Source organism: Marmota monax, unplaced genomic scaffold (assembly GCF_021218885.2).
Source record: "Marmota monax isolate L192 unplaced genomic scaffold, Marmota_monax_Labrador192_F-V1.1 WCK01_AAM20220418_F8-fsc00001, whole genome shotgun sequence".
In the NCBI taxonomy this organism is placed as follows: domain Eukaryota; kingdom Metazoa; phylum Chordata; class Mammalia; order Rodentia; family Sciuridae; genus Marmota; species Marmota monax.
In genome coordinates, this window is record NW_026693777.1 from 14354968 (window position 1) to 14373210 (window position 18243).

Here is an 18243-nt window from a genome sequence, read left to right on the forward strand (position 1 = left end):
TAAGGAAAAAATGCAACAATCTTAAGCAAACTTGACCAGAAAAATAGAAAAACACTAACATTTCTAAATTAATTATGAGACTATCCTTGATATGAAAACTCAAAAAGAAAAATGAAAATTTTAGGCCATTTTCACTCTTCACAGAAACCAAAGACTAAATAAAATATCAGCCAACTAAATTCCATAATATACATTTTAAAAGACTATATACAACATGACCAATTTGGTTTAACCCAGGAAGGTAAAGCTGATTTAATGCTGGAAAATCAAGTAATATAATTAAATACTTTAGATGATTAAAAGAGAAAAATAAGATCATCTCAATAGATGTTGACAAAGTATCTGAAAAATTTTTAACATCCATCATAAAATCTCTCAGTGAACCTCCTTAATTTGGCAAAGGATATCTAACCAAAAAAAGGTAAAATAAAATCAAAGTTAATGCTAAAACAACAAAAGCTTCATTTTGAGAACAGGAAAAGGGCAAGGATACACGCTATCATTATTTCTATTTCACACTGTACTGGAGATCCTGGTTAGTGCAATAAAGTGAGAAGAAGTAATAAAAGTATAAGAATTGGTAAGGAAGAAACTAATTTTCAGATAATTTGATTGTGCCTTGTGATAGCTGATTTGGGGGTACCTAGATATTCGATTATACATTATTTCTGAGTATCTGAAGGTATTTAAGATAAGATAAACATTTAAATTGGTAGAATTAGTAAAGCAAATTGCCCTCTCCAATGTGGGTGGCCTCATCTATTCTACTAAAGACCTATATATTAAAAGAATAAAAGACTAAGTAATAAAGAATTATTTCCTTGCTTGACTGTATTCGAAATGAGATATCAGCCTTCTGTGTTTGGATTAGGACTCACACTGGAACTCATAATATCAGCTCTTCTGGTTTCTGGCCTTCAGACTCAGACCAGAACTATAGTATACTGGGTCTCCAACTTGCCAAATACAGATTTTGTACTTCTCAGCCTCCATAATTGCATGAGCCTATTCTCTTATAGTAGTAAATCTCTTTCTAAATATGTATGTGTGTGTGTATGAGTATTATTAGTTTAGTTTCTCTAGAGACTCCAGATTAATACAACCATGCAAGACAAACCTATTGTACAGATAAATTATGTGAATTCATAAAAAGTAAACTTTCATTTCTATGCACCAGCAACAAAGCTAGAAAATAAAATTTTCAAATAATAGCTTTTATAATAGAATAAAAAAATATCATGTACTTTGGACTAAATCTTACAAAAAGAAGATGACCCCGTGGGAGAAAATCATACTATTAAGAGAAACTGAAAATCTAAATACATGAAAGAGAATACCTTTGTGATTATCGGACTTAATATTGTAAATATATTAATTCTCCACATGAAGTTAACAAAATTACAATTAAAATCGAGCAGGTTGATTTTGTGTGTGTGTGTGATGCTGGGGATCGAACCCAGAGCCTTGTGCATGCAAGGCAAGCACTTTACCAACTGAGCTATATCCCCAGCCAAGGTTGTTTTCTGAAATTGACAAGATAATTTCAAAATAAATTGACAAGATAATTTCAAAAATAATATAGAAAATGCAAAAGGCTAAGAAAATCAGTCACATACTCTTAAAGAAGCAAAAGTATTTGGTCCCCTAGTTGTTATTCTTTACTACAAACCTGCAGCAATTAATGGTATTGGCATAAGAATAGAGAAATAAATCAATGGAACAGATGAGAGTCTTCAGAAGCAAGATTGTATGTATATGGACCCTTGACTTAAACAAAAGTGACAATTTACTAGAGTATGGGAGAGTGTAGACTGTGGAGAAGTAGGGCAAGTGGATGAACAATTAAGACACCTATATAGAAAAAAACCAAACTCAATCTCTACTTCATATTTTACATAAAAATCAATACTTGCTGGATTTCAGACCTATTAAATAAACATATTTAATAAAGTTCTGATAATGTAAACAGATATCTTCATGATCTTAGGATAGAAAAATACTTATTATATAGAACACAGACATTATTAACCATAAAGGGAAGGGGTAACACACTTTAACTATATTTAACTCAGATTCATCAAAAGCTACCTTAAAGAAAGTAAAAAGGTAAGTTATGGAAGTAGAGATGTATGTGACAAATATAACAAAATGATTCATATCCAGAATATATAAAGAACTTCTAAAACTTCAATAAGAAAAAAAATTATCCAAACCCCAATAGAGGGGTTGGTGTTATGTAGCTCAGTGGTACAGCACTTGCCTAGCAAGTGTGAAGCACTGGGTTCTATCCTCAGCACCATATAAAAATAAATAAATAATAAGTATTTTACCCATCTACAACTGGAAAAAAAAATAGAGGGCTGGGGACACAGATCAGTTGTAAGAGTGTTTGCTTACCATGCACAAGGCCCTGGGTTCAATCCCCAGCACCACCAGTGGGGGAGAAAACCAAACTCAGTAGAAAACAAATGCGGGTATGGATAGGGGATATAGCTCAGTAGTGGAGTGTTGCCTAGCATGAGCAAGGCCCTAGGCTTGATTTCCTGCCCTGAAAAATAAAAATAAAGTAAAGGCAAAAAATACTTAAAATGAGGGCTGGGACCATAGCTCAGTGGTAGAGCACTTGCCTGGCATGTGTAAGGCACTGGGTTCAATTCTTAGCACCACATAAAAATAAATAAAATAAAGGTTAAAAAAATACTTAAATGAGCACTTCACAAAAGAAGAAATTTAAATAGCCAACATACATATGAAGATACTCTAGCTCTTTAGTAAACAAAGAAATGCAACTTGAACCACACTGAAAGTTATTACCCACTCACCAGTCAGCAAAATTAAAAAGTCTATTAATATCAAATACTGGTGATTATGTGGAGCAATAGGAACTCTCATACACTACCGAAGTGTTAAATGGCTCAATTGCTTTCAAAAATTTCACCATTATATACAGACATGAGCCACATGACATTCTGGTCAGCAACAGATCACACATAAGAGAGTGATTCCATAAGATTATAATGGAACTAGCCAGATACATTGGTGCACCTGCTATAATTCCAGCTAATGGGAGTCTGAGGTAGGAAGATTCAAAGTTTGAGGTCAGCCTAGGCAACTTAGCAAGACCCTATCTTAAAATTTAAAAATAATAATAATAATAATGGTCTGGGCATGTAGCTTGGTGGTAGAGAGCTCCTGGGTTTAATCTCCAGTACCACCAAAAAAATTTTACAATGGAACTGAAGAATTCTTAATACCTAGTGAGGTTATGGCTGTCCTGATGTCAACATTGTTATATTGACACTACTCATATGTTTGTGGTGATGTTGGTGTAAACAAGCCTACCATTCTGCCAGTCATATCAAAGTATAGCACATACAATTCTGAAAACGTGCATAATAGTTGACAATGATAATCAACAACTATGTTACTAGTTTGTGTATTTACTATCCTTTACTTTTAATTTTTATTTTGGAGTACGTTCTTGCTACTTATAAAGAAAGTTCATAGCCAGGTGTGGTGGCACACACCTATAGTCCCAGCTACTCGTAGTCCCAGCAACTTGGGAGCTGAGACAGAAGGACTGCTGAGGCAAGAAGATTGCTTGAGTCCAGGAGATTGGTGCCAGCCTAACCAAGACCCCATCTCTTAAAAAACAAAAATGGTAAGTTTACTATAACAGAGAATGCATTAAAAGGACACAGTAAGTGATTAACCAGTAAGTGATTAATCATCTAGGTTTGTGTAAGTATACTCCACGATGATCAAAAAAGGACAACATCACCTAACAATCCATCTCTCAGAATGTGTCTCATCATAACTATATACACACTGACACACACACACACTCTTTATAATTATGCATCTAATGTAGTAGACATTAGTCACATGTGGCTAATGAACACCTATAATGAAGCACCACTGAATTGAAATGGACTCTAAAGAGTATAAAACACATACAAGAATTCAAATATTTAGTATAAAAAATGTCAAATATCTTAATTTTTATATTTATTACATGCTGAAATGATTATATATTTATTAGGCTAAATAAAATATATTATTGAGGGGCTGAGGCTATAGTTACGTGGTAGAGCGCTTGCCTTGCACGTGTAATGCACTGGGTTCGATCCTCAGCACCACATAAAAATAAAGATATTGTGTCCAACTACAACTAAAAAAATACTTATATATATATATATATATATATATATATATGTATGTATATGTAATTGAAATCAACTTCATCTGTTTCTTCTTTTTAAATGCAGCTTGAAGAGAATTTTAAATTATATATGTGGTTCACATTATATTCCTATTACATATCACTATTCTAGAGAAATGAGCTCACATGTTTACCCAAAGACATGTACATCTAACTAGATATGTTGTGGAATGTCCATACAATGGAATATATACAGCAAAAAAAATTAACAGTATTAATGAAAAGCACAAAAACATGGATACATTTTCAAAATAATGTTAACAAAATGAAGCCAGACAAAAAGAACACATATGATGGATTCTATTCACAAAGTTCAAAATCAGACAAAATTAAACTTTGGTATTTAGGGACACCTTATTAGATAAGAAAATTATGAAGAAAAGTAGTAACTACCATAAAAGTGGGTTACCTTTACAGAGATATAATGAGATAAATGCTGACAATGTGCTGTCTTCTAACATACAATGTGCTGGATGATAAAACTGGTGTCCCTTAAATTGTATATTTATCCTTTATGCATTTTTCTGATTGGGTTCCAATTCATCATAAATAGGATTTAAAAGGAATCATCAGGCAAAGAGAAAATCAAGGGGTGAAATTATCAATAAAATAAGTCTAAATAGCCATTTTGTATACAGTTCAATGAAAAAAATTAAAATGTCAGAATTCTGTACTGGCACAGCAGCACACACCTGTAATACCAGCTACTCAGAAGAGATAGGAGGATCACAAGTTAAAGGACTGGGGATATAGCTCAATGATATAGTGCTCCAGAATTCAATCCCCAGTACACACCTCCCTCTATCCCTCCTTCCCTCTCCCCCCCCCATCTCTCTCTCTCTCTCTCTCTCTCTCATACACACGCAGTCAGAGTTTAAGAGACAGAGAATATCCTACAAGATTGGGAGGGAGGAAGAGTGGATTATATACAAGCAGCAGACACGAGCTAGTTCCTGACTTTAATATTAATACTAAAAACTAAACAACAATGAATTCAAGATTCCAACAAATTATCAATCATCTGTCATAGTAATGTAAAGATATTTGTAGACATAACAAGGTAAAAATTTTTATCTCTCATATAGTCTTTCTCATTAAGCCTCTGTAGGTTGTATCATACTAAAATGAGTATAAAAATCATGAAAGAGAAAAATCCAGAATATAAGAAAAGAAGAAATCAACATGGAAAAAAGATCAAAGGAATGCCTAGGATGAAATGAAGGAAAATTATAGGATAAGAACTATTTAATAAATAGAAATGTCACCAGTCCAGATTCAGGTCAGAAGGCTCTGGGGGAAACTCTCAAGAAAACAAAATTGATAGAGCACCTGATGGAACTAAAAATCTTGAGAATATAGAAAACTGGTACAGAGTTTGAGTTTGAGAATTGATACACAGAAAACATACAAATAAGAAAACAAGATAATTATTAACACCAGTAAAAGCAAAAAGGAAAGAAGTGGTTTAATACAAATAGCAGTAATAGTCGTAATAACATAAGCTTTTAATATTAAACCAAAACTAACATATGATCATGAGGAGGGGAGGCAGAAAGTATGCTTGTGTGGCAAGGTGTGTGGATGGAGTGGGTAATGTGTATGTTTATTAAAGAACACACTAGAATATTCTTCTTTCATGAAAAGAATTCAACAGATGAAGTCCAAAACAGAAAAATCAAGAAAAGCAATATAAAAATGTTATCTTCCTTTAAAAGACAGAATACAAAAACAAGACACTCAGAAGAGCTAAAAGTGATTGTCTCAAGAAAGCAGACATAGAGAGCTAGTTATGTTTTTACTTTGATAAAATACAAAGACGATTAAGAAAAATAATATGAAGTGAGGAGTAGGAAAAAAGGAAGGTTACATGAAAGTGGAGAGAGACTACTTTTTGAAGCTATCTGAGTAAGAAGCGTTTAAGTAAGGCAGTTATAAATTATATACAGAACCAACATCTAAAAAGTCAGCTTTATAATATGTTTCTTAGGTTTTGAATTGGGGAAAATAACCATTTCCTCTTATACCCTGTACTTCTTTAATATGACAAGAGGAAACGTAATATTTCTAAATTATACACTTCTAGGTCAATAAAATAAAAGAGACTTTTTTATTCTTCACTAAAAAACTCAGGCCCAATTCCATGAAAATGACTATATATAAGAATTAAAATAATGTTTAACAGGAAAGGACTTTTTTCTGTGATTATGGTTTTGATAAATAACTTGCAAAGCAACTTTAATAATAAGGATCAAAATTTCTTATGTCAAACTTCTTTAATTAATATCAAATAAGAAAGCATCCACAATAACCAACATGCAATGTTAAAATCCCACCCCTAGACACCCTAATAGGATATCAAGATAACAATGAAAGGTAGCCATACTTTACATTTCCACAATATTTACTATCTCAGCACCCTAAGAGACAGTAAACATAAAATTATCACATTAGAACAAATTCATCTGTCAAATTTTTCTAAAAGACTAGCTAGAAAATGAGCAATTAAAATAATTTTTAGTCTTTAGCAGTAGATTAACAGGTCAGACCTGTATTTTAGTTACAACATATTTTCAAATTGCCAGAGGTATATGCTTACACATACACTGTAAATAGTATACTCATAACACTATAAATACATGAATAGATTCACAGACCATTTTAACTTTAAATTATTTTTACTCAAATAAACAGTATATTTGAAAAGTTATAGAAATATTATTTCTTAATTTATACTTTTCAGTTTTCCCTATTTACCATCAAATAAAAAGTCTTCCTAGTACATTTGTTCAATGAACTAATATTTGAGTTTCAGATACAATATAGAAATAAATTCTTTTAGTAACACTGTCAGATTGACCTTTGTTTATGCAAATTCTTCATTTTATTGCAGATTCCTGCAAGGTTCCAAATGTCTCTGACATTATATATATATAAAATGTGTGTGTATATATCTATATTTGTATATACATACATATACATATACATGGGTATCTGGGGATATAGTTTTGTGGTAGATCATCTTGGGGTTCAATCCTAAGTATTGCAAAAAAAAAAAAAAAAAGCTAAGACTACTAGAAGTTTTTTCATTATGAAAAAGTTAAAATTCAATTTAAGAAGAAATAAATTTCATTTTAAAGATATACACTAAAACTATAATACTGCTGATAGAAATTAAAGACCTCAATAAATAAAGAGAGAGACTTTATTTTTTATTTGGAAGACTCAACACTGTGTCAATTCCTCTGAAGGAATCTATTAAATCAATACAATTCCAATCAAAATTCCAGACAGTTTTTTTGTAGAAATTGATGTGCTGATTTAAAAATTCTAATGGAAATATAAAACGATTCTAGAATAATGAAAACAAAAGAACAAAGTTGGAGCATTAACATTACCTGATGTCAAGAATTTTTATAAAGCAGGGCTGGGGTTGTGACTCACTGGTAGAGTGCTTGCCTAACATGTGAAGCACTAGCTTCGATCCTAAGCTCCACATTGAAATAAATAAATAAAATAGAGGTGTTGTGTCCATCTACAACTTAAAAATGTTTTTTTAAAAAAGAATTTTTATTAAAAAAAGAATTTTTATAAAGCAACAGTAATCAAAACTGTGTGGTACTGACCAGATACACACAAAGATAGAAAGTACAGAACAGACTGTCCTGAATTAAACCCATATATATATATGGAAGGTGTGAAGACCTAAAGGAGAAAGGACAGCCTTTTCAATATCTGAAACAACCAGCTATTCATATGCAAAAAACCCCTACCAAATATGGAATTGTCATACTACATGTAAAAGTCAATTCAAATGAATCACAGATCTAAATGTAAACCTAGATCTCTAAAACTTGTAGAAGAAAATAAGTAGGTAGAAAATTTTTGTAACCCTGGGTTAGACAAAGACTTTTTGGATATGACATAGTCCCCCCCCCAAAAAAAAATTCCAAACAGATAAATTGGAATTCATAAAAATCTGAACATTTGCTCTTCAAAAGACCTCATTAAGAGAATGAGAGCTCAGCATGGTGATGCACACCAGTAATCCCAGCTGTTCAGGAGGGTGAGGCTGGAGGATCACAAGCTCCAGGACAGCCAAGGCAAGTTAGTAAGACTGTGTGTATGTATGTGTGTGTGTGTGTGTATATATATGTGTGTGTGTGTGTGTGTGTGTGTGTGTCTGGGGATATAGTTCAGAAGAAGAGCATACTGAGGTTCGATCCCAAATACTGAAAAAAAAAAAAAAAACAAGCTATAGACTGGACAAAAATCTTTTGATAAAGGGCTTATATCAGACAAATTCTCAAAACTCAATAAGAAAACAAGCAACATGGGCACAAAATCTAAACAAACTTCTCCAAAGAAGAAACATGGATAGTAAATAAGAACATGAAAATGTTCAACATCACTAATCATTAGGGAAATGCAAATTAAAACCACAAGAGACCATTGCTGAACTATTAGAATGGCTAAAATTAAATTACAAGTGCTGGCAGAATGAAATGCTAAATATTGCTGACAGTAATTTAAAAATGTACAATCAAACTTTGGAAATAGTTTGATAGTCTCTTAAAAAGTTAAAACATACCATCAATCCAATTATTCCTTGTAATTACCCAAGAGAAAATGAAATACATGTCTAGACAAAAACTTGCACACAAATGTTCATAGCAGCTTTATTTGTAATAGCCAAGATCTGAAAACCCAAAAGTATGTCAATAGGTGAAGGGAAAAACAAACCATAGTATAACTATATAATAGAATACTATTGAATAATAAAAAGAAACAAACTACTGATACATGCATATATGCAAACACATGGAAGAATTTTTAAATAATGAGGATACTGGGTGTGGTGGCATATGCCTATTATAATCCAGAAATTCAAGAGGCTGAGGTAGGACAATCAAAAATTTGAGGCTAGCCTCAGCAACTTAGTGATACACTGTCTCAAAATAAAAAATAATAAAAAATTAAGAAATGAGGATGTAGCTCAGAGGTAAAGCACTGCTGGGTTCAATCCTCAGTACCAAAATAATAATAATAATAATAATATTATTATTATTATTGAAAGAAGCCAGATTTTTAGAAAAGAGTATATACTGTATGATTCCACTAAGATAAAACTCTAGAAATGCAATTAATAGTGATAAAAAGCAGATCAGTGATTGCTTGGGGATGGGCAGTGGGAAGGGAAAAGAGAGAGAAGTACAAATAGTCAAAAGAAATTCAGAGGGTAAAAGGATGTGTTCATTATCTTTATTGTGGTTTCACTGATGTATACCTAATATCAAAACTTATCAACCTGTACACTTTAAATATATGCATCTTACTATATGTCAATTACACCCCCAACAAACCTGTTAAAGAATATAATATTTTTAGGTAACATTTTTCTGATTAAGGTATATAATCAAGAACTGAAACCAAAGTTGTGCATTATACACTCATTAAGATCAGTCAGGGGGGCTGGGGATGTGGCTCAAGCGGTAGCGCGCTCGCCTGGCATGCGTGCGGCCCGGGTTCGATCCTCAGCACCACGTACAAACGAAGATGTTGTGTCAGCCGAGAACTAAAAAATAAATATTAAAAAATTCTCTCTCTCTCTCTCTCTCTCCCCCCCCCACTCTCTCTTTAAAAAAAAAAAAAAAAAAAAAAAAAAAAGATCAGTCAGGAACCATAGAACAATTTCTCATTTTTTATTCCCTCCTATCTGCTCCCCACACTTTTATTCCCAATCTACTGGTAACCTAGTACCTTGTCATTAAGCACTCAGTAAATAAAAACATTAAAAAGTACAAGTTTTTCAAAATTCTTTTGGGGATACACAGCAAAAGTTAGAAAACTAATTTACAAGGAAGATTCAAGCAGACTCAATGATATGTAAGGCTGGTATGAGACACAAGGAATGATGTCTGAGTTCTGTTCTGGAAACTGGGTGTACCATTTATACTGGAAATGTAGGTTTACGGCCTGGGTTATGTCATGAACATCTATGTAGGATTATCCAAAAAGCAGGAGAAATGTATCAGTTTTAGAGAGGCTATAGGGGAAGACATCTCCAAGAAGATGATATCTGATGACAATAAAGACCTAACGGAGATAAAAGGACCAGCAACATAATCAACTGAGGAAAAGGTGTTCCAGGAAGATAAAACAAGCATGAAAGTCCTGAGACTAGTACATGTCAATGTGTTATAGACATAAGAAAACCAGTATGGAGTACGAGTGGAGCAAACAAGGGACAGTATTAAGTAGTTCAAAAGGTAGAAGCAACAGGGGGCATCACTAACTACAGAGAACCTAGCAGGCCATAAAAACAAAAAACTTTTATTCTGAGAAGCATTGACAGAATTTTGAACAAAAGAGTGATATGATCTCACTTATCTCTGTTGTGCTAAGACTGAATGAAGCAAGAGACCAGTTAAGAGACAATTTCAAAACTCCAAGAGATCAGTGATGATCACCTGATTCTAGGTGGTGAATTAAGAAAAGTATGAAATGGTGACTAGATGTAGTTAGAGTTGGAAGTAGAGCTAAAAGAATTGTGAAAAGATTAGATACATGGTATGAAAAAAAAAGATTCATTCGCTTAGCCTTTTGTCTAAGATCAAGTGTAGTATCTGTTCTTATCAGTTTAATATCTGATACATCTTCTATCCAAGGACAATGAGATTCTTTGGAAATCTGGGAATGGAACCACCATTTGACCCAGCTATTCCTCTTCTCGGACTATACCCAAAGGACTTAAAAACAGCATACTACAGGGACACAGCCACATCAATGTTTATAGCAGCACAATTCACAATAGCTAAACTGTGGAGCCAACCTAGATGTCCTTCAATGGATGAAGGGGATTAAAAAATGTGGCATTTATACACAATGGAATATTACTCAGCATTAAAAAAGAACAAAATCATGGCATTTGCAGGTAAATGGATGGCGCTGGAGAAGATAATGCTAAACGAAGTCAGCCAATCCCAAAAAACAAATGCTGAATATTTTCTCTGATATAAGGGGGGTGACTCATAGTGGGGTAGGGAGGGACAGCATGGGAGGATTAAATTAATTCTAGATAGGGAAGAGGGGTGGGAGGGAAAAGGAGGGGGGAAGGAATTAGCAAGGATGGTGGAATGTGATGGTCATCATTATCCAAAGAACATGTATGAAGATTTGAATTGGGTGTCAACACACCTTATATACAGAAAAACTGTGGTATATATGTGTATTAAGAATTGTGATGCAAAAAAAGTACATGTATAATGGCATAAATTGACGTGTACATACTTTATATACAGAGATACGAAAAATTGTGCTCTATATGTGTAATAAGGATTGTAATGCATTCCATTGTTGTTGTGTATTTTAAAAAATAATAAAATCAATTAAAAAATAAAATGAAGGCATGAATTAGATAGAAACCTAAAAAAAAAAAGAAAGATTAAAAAATAACACAAGATTTTTAGCTGGAACAATTGGAAGGATGGAGTAGCCAATTACTGATACGGGAACTGCTACAAAAGGAGCAAGTTCTGGGAGGAAGAGGAAGAATTCAATATTGGTTGAGATAACCATCATACATCTATGTGGAAGTATAAAAATAAAAAAACGAAAGTTAAAACTTAGGGGGGTGGTTGGGGATGTGGCTCAAGTGCTAGTGCGCTCACCTAGCATGAGTGAGGCACTGGGTTTGATTCTCAGCCCCAAATAAAAATAAAATAAAGATATTGTGTCCACCTAAAACTAAAAAATAAATATTAAAAAAAAAAACCTTAGGAGAGGGGTCTGAGGATATATACCTCCGTGGTATTTGCCTACTATGTGAGAGGGCAAGGAGAAGGAATTTGTAAATATGTATAAATGATATATGAAATAATAAAGCTCTCTTTATACCCAAGAGAGTGGGTGTAAAAAAAGAAACAAGTCTATAACTAAGCCCTGGGGAGGTCAAAATGATGTGGATGAGAAAATGAAAAGGAATCAAGATAGAAGACCTAGAAAGAATATCCTATAAAGCCATCCTAGGTGCCCTTCAAGAGATGAATGGATAAAGGAAAAGTGGCATATACACACAATGGAGTACTACTTAGCCATAAAGATGAATGACTTTACGACATTTGTTGGTAAACGGATGAATCTGGAGACTATTATGTTAAGTGAAATAAGCTAATCCCCAAATACCAAAGATCAAATGTTTACTCTGGTATGTGGAAGCTAACCCACAGTAAGGGAAGAGATAAGAAAAAAATATATATAAGTTCAGTGGAGTAGACAAAGGGGAATGAAAGGAAGCAAGGGGAGATGGGAAAAGGAAAGAGTGGAATGAATCTAACATTACTTTCCTATGTACATATATGAATATACCACAATGAATCTCACCATCATCTATATTCACAAGAAATTAATTTTTTTTAAAAATAACTATATGAGTAAATGGCAGAAAGACCAGTAGAAGAAAGGGAGGGGGAAGAAGGAAGGGGAGGGGAAGAAGAGGTACTGAGGACCAAATTAGAACAGGATATTGCCCATGCTTTTATAATTATGTCAAAATAGATTCTACTGTCATATATAACTAAAAAGAACCAATAAATTAATTAATTTAAAAAATTAAATAAATAAATAAATAAGAAAGGATATCCAAAGAGAGAAAACCAGAAGAGTATGGTGTTCTGGAAGTCATGTAAGAAAAGGACTTCCAGGGCTGGGGTTGTAGCTCAGTGGTTGAGTGCTTGCCTCACATGTGTGAGGCACTGGGTTCAATCCTCAGCACCATATAAAAAAATAAGTAAATAAAACAAAGATATTAAGGATTTTAAGGAAGAGGGAAATATCAGCAGTCAAATTCTGCTAATGGGTCAATTAAGAAAGTACTACAGATTGTTTTGTAAATAAGAAGTAGAATTTGAGTTTATAAAATAACTTGAAGAAAACTAGAATGTAGAAAAATCTTACTTGAAAGAGCTAACACTAGTACCCATACCTAGATCTTGATGTTATTTTTATTGTGTTGCTTCACTACTACACATTAAAATGTGAAGTTTATAACACTTTATACATTTTAAAAGATTTCTACTTATTGTCACATTTTTATGAAAAGAAAAAAACTTTAAGTTGTTAATTTCTAACGCTGACTACATGAGATAATGCCATATCCATTAGTTTCATTAAAATTCCTTCTTAATTCCAATATAAAGGCTAACAGAGGATATAATCAAACTACTGTTCCTTTTAAAGAGAAGCTATGGTTAATATAAAAGACACATACTTGATTTATGTCAAGTGGTAACACAGGTAATGCTGTGGATATTCAGCATAAAACACTTTAATGGAATATTATTACTCCAAATATACCATACCAAAATTAAACTGAAAATAGAAAAGGCTACTAAATCATGGCTGACAGGGAGCTAAATGCACCGAGTTAAAATGCATTTCTAATGCTCATCCAGTTCTGGCTGAACCCTTTGCATTAGGTTTGAGCTATTGTTAGTTTAGAATAATTCCAAATGATTCTCTTGAGTTCTATTGTTGTATTCAGTAGCTTTAGGAAATCCAGAACAGGCCTCACGTTTAAAAAAAAAAAAAAATCATAGGATCTCTTAGTTTCTGGCTTTAACCTGGAGTGATCTTTTCAAAGAGCAATTACGATCAAGTTAATGTAATTACCTTGCTACATAATTAACAAATAACCATACACAACTTTCTTGGTCTAAGGTAGAGACCTTAACTTCACCTACATATAGTCTACCACACAGGCTACTTCTCCTTATTCTCTTTGTTCTTAATTTAAATAAAGACCTTATTCTCTTTGTTCTTAATTTAAATAAAGTCCTACAGTTCCCTCTACCTCAAATCTCTTCTCCTCCTCGTTTGTTTTGTTAATTCCTACTTATCTTTCCTATAATTGCTTGCAACTTTATTGTCTGTCTCTCCCAGCCCTCTCCCAGCCATTTAGAATGAAAGTTTTATGACAGAAGGGACCTTGCTACAATCCTCAGTATCAAGAATAGTGCCTGGCATACAGGATACACTCAGTACCATATATCCTCCAGAACCCAGTACTTAAAGACTTCTGTGACCTATTATATATCAGTGACACCAATTTTATTTTCTTAAGTCACCCTATACTTTTCTTGTGGGCCTCAGGAAAGATCATGTACAGTCTTCTAAAACAAACTTCCAACAGACATTGGTAGAAAGGCAGAAAACACTAGAATCTTTCAGATTTCACAAAGGCATTTCTCAGTCAGAGCTCTTACCTACTTTTTCCTTGCCATGGACTGCTATTAATTAACCCACACATTTTCTATATCACTTGCCTTTTAGACAGCTATCTGAGAGCAAAATTGTCACAGGGTAGGGAGGTCGATATTTAACAGGAATTGAATTAGACCCAGGAATTCAACCAATTCTTTCTAGCTCTGTCTGACATTTATAACTACAGATGGTAAGAAAATAGACATTTTTCTTTTCCATGGCTAGCCTGATAAGGAAAACCTTATAGAAAAGTCATTTACCATGGAAATATCAGACTGAAAATGTGGTAAAATTGTTTTAAGACATATTTGCCATATGAAGAGTGCTAATTTATCTCAGCATATAATCAGCACATGCATAAAATAAAAGATACTTCAAAATCAAAGGTAATAAACTACACTTACAAATGTAGCCCTGCTCTTTTTTTTCCCACAGAATACCATAGCTTCAATGTTCTTGGGGAGTATTGGTGAAGGCACTTATGATCTTGGCTCTTTTGGGAAAGATACATAATTTAGCAATAATGTTAACAATCCACATATTATCAATTAATAATGTGATTTCAACTCTGCTTTGTAGCCCTGTATGTTTTTAAATGCCCTAGCTGAGGTTTTGCTTTTAAAGTTAAAGAAAGGGCTGGAAGTGTAGATCAGTGGTAAAGTACATGGAGACCCTGAGTTAAGTTAAAGAACAACACATTTCTATTTTTACGATTATTTTTCCATAAATCCATTCCTCAGCCTTTGTGTTTCTACATAGTAAAATAAATACTTACATATTATTTTTTTTAAATCCCTTACATTTTCTTTCCTTTTTTTTTTTTTTTTTTTACAGAACACTTCATGAATTTGCTATCACCCTTGCACAGAGGCCATGCTAATCTTCTCTGTACCATTCCAATTTTAGTGTATGTGCTGCAGAAGCTATCACCCCTTGTTTTTTCAATGTTGAAAATGATGATTTTGCCAAACAGAGTCTTCATAAAAATTAGCCAAAACTTGAAACCCAGCAAAAGATAATACTAGGCATTTCTCAGTGCAGTGTTCTGCTTGAAACTTTCATTATTTTCTATTATTATTTATAAGATAAATTGACCTATAAATAATAAAAAATTTACATGAATCTAACATTTTACTAGAGCTCTCATTAAATAATGACATCACTGACACATGTTTCTTTACATTTGCACAGAATTTTTGCCTTTCTGAAAATTCTATTTTAATAATTTTGGAGGTTCCACTAAGATGTTTAAAATGCATTAACCTGACAGAGCCAATTAAACTACATTGCTACTGGATATTCATTACAGAAATCTAAGCTTAGAATTGGTATCTCATTTACAAAAACCCAAACCTCAGAACTTAGAATTTTGGTCTAGTTGGTAAATGCTTCTTAGAACTTTTGGTCTAGCTTGTAAAGGCCTTTACTTTTTAAATTTTATTTTTGTAATCTTAATATCCAACATGGTGCCAAGTACCTAAAATGTGTTCAATAAATATTAAACAATGCATAGAGTTATAATATATCAAATGTTCAATGGTAGTGCCAAATGAAAGAGAGAAATAGTATAGTCAAATCCTAGTAGTCTGTAACTCTATGGTCATCTGGAGGAAGGTGGTTTAAGTTCTGCATGCTTTTCTTCTTTTTTTCTTCTCAGTGTTAGGGATAGAACTCAGGGCCTTGGCATGCTAGTAAGCATTCTACCACTGAGTTACATTCCCAACCTACAGCCTATGAATATGAAGACAGTCTTCTTCATAAATGGTGGAAATTCTTATCATACAAAAACATGGTTAGCAGAGTGAATCTTGAGTACCTTAAGAGCTGTAATGCCTGCAACTCATAGTAGGCACTATGAAACTGCATGTCACAATGTTCCAAATACTGTAAAAATAGATATAATCTGAATCACTTTCACCAAAAATTTTCCAGAGATATAAAAAATGATTCCATGGGAATGTATCTCAATTCTATAACACTGATTTAATAAATTAATAGAAATTGTTTTTATAATTCACCACAAAAGGCCAAATTTTCTTAGTAATTTTATAAGCAAAGGATATACCACAATTGTTGAATACAACAATATAGTATCTGCAAGGCACCTAGAAAACAAGCACAACATTTAAACGCTAAGTAATAGGACCAAGGCAATGTACCAGGCTTAGATGCTAGTCCTGATTTCGTTCTAACCTAGCCTGAAAAAAATAAATCTGAACCTGTACATGAGGATTATTAGAATCAAAGCTACCTACACTTAAATACTATTTGCTACCACAAAGTACTAATGAGCATATACTTGCTTCATTCTGCCGACAATATAGGCCTACCTGGTAACTTCACTCACACTTCTGCATGGTAGAAGGGCTAATTACTATCTAAGCATTTCCTCCTTTGCTTTTAATTCAGGCCAGAGTTCATTAACATCATTCAGCACACTTCCAAATTCATTCTCTCTCCTTACAGAATTGGGCTATGCATGGAAGAAGGTCAATTTAATACTTTAGAACCCTGCACACCAGTGAAATGACAGTCATTCCACCAAGTGTTTTAAAAAGCCACGACTTGGTGTTTGCCCTAAGGGAAGAAATGTCTACTTTTAAGAATCATGAAACTAGAAAATTTGAAATTCTGAATGCATGAAGAAAACGTTTTTACCTTTAAATGCACTACTGCCTTTCATTTCTAGGAATTTAATGTATAAAGAATTACATTCCAAGTGTAGCCTTTTTTTTTTTTCTTTTTTTTCCTCGTGGTGCTGGGGTCCTGTGCATGGGAGGCAAACACTCTATCAACTGAGCTATATCCCAAGCCCCCAAGTGCAATCTTTTAAAATTGTTTTTTCTTTATTATTTTTACAATTTATTCTTGGTTATTTTACATAAAAGACAAGGGACTAAGTCTGTATCAACAGTATAGGAAGCCCATGTTAGTGAGCATGACAAGTAATCATGAACCCATATACAGTCTTTGAATTTGTCTTGACCTCACAAGATAATTTATTATGAAAATGACAGTATAATTATTACCTAAGTTCACAGAGGAAGACTGACACCACGAACAGGAGAGAAGCATCCTAACAATACGCCCAAACTTGAAAGATCGATTTGTATGAGCTGTCCCCTTTTTTGTTCCTTAAAGTGATTCCACATTCGAAATTGTACCCAGAAAAGAAACTAACCAAATTGGATAAGGAAAATATCTGTATTAAGGCAAGACGTCTTTTGCTGGAAGTGGGGAGGCGCTTTAGATTCACCTCAAGAATTGTAAAATGAGTATTATGATTCACTGACACTTCACACATGTGAAACATTCATATTACAAAAAAGAAAGAAAAAGCAATGCCTTATAAGCGAGTGGACAACCTTGACAAGCAAACTGCCTGGGGGGAACACCCCCAAAGAATTCAATTAAAAATAATTACCCGACCTGAAAATGAGCTTTTGTTTTAGAAACTGTCTAAATATCAGCGGTACTTTCTCTTGCCCGAATCCTGCCTGAGGACAACAAATTGGTCAACGGCGGAAGTTGTCTGACGAAATGACTGCAACATGAAATCCAGTTTTATGATCATAACAAAACCTTCCTTCCGGGACCCGGCCAAAAAAGAAAAAAAAAATTGAGAAAACGTCCTTCAGGATGCAACAGGCAATTATGAGTTCCCTGTCGCCAGGCAGAGACACTGTTTGGCCTCGGGACCCAAGTGCTGGGAGAACAAGCTACTCCCCGTTAGAACTTCGGGGGACCGGGCCCCGCACCCCGCC

General features: G+C 33.6%; 1 protein-coding gene, 1 non-coding gene and 1 pseudogene across 5 annotated transcripts in view; 1 reads left to right on the forward strand and 2 right to left on the reverse strand.

Annotated features, from left to right (window-relative positions):
• The window catches only part of Sos2 (SOS Ras/Rho guanine nucleotide exchange factor 2), a 96327-nt gene that overhangs the window by 77867 nt on the left and 217 nt on the right, over nt 1–18243 (reverse strand). The window contains exon 1 of one of the 4 annotated variants that reach the window (XM_058584518.1): nt 2398–2416. The exons of the other annotated variants lie outside the window; for them this stretch is intronic. Within the exon in view, the coding sequence (XP_058440501.1) occupies nt 2398–2400 (3 nt within the window). The 5' untranslated portion in view covers nt 2401–2416. Of the gene's footprint in view, nt 1–2397; nt 2417–18243 lie in introns of those variants that run through there. 4 annotated transcript variants of the gene reach the window in all.
• Nucleotides 10805–10930, forward strand: LOC124104844 (U2 spliceosomal RNA; annotated as a pseudogene).
• On the reverse strand, nt 15304–15409 carry LOC124104881 (U6 spliceosomal RNA). The gene has a single exon (XR_006855561.1). It is a non-coding gene; the product is annotated as a U6 spliceosomal RNA (small nuclear RNA).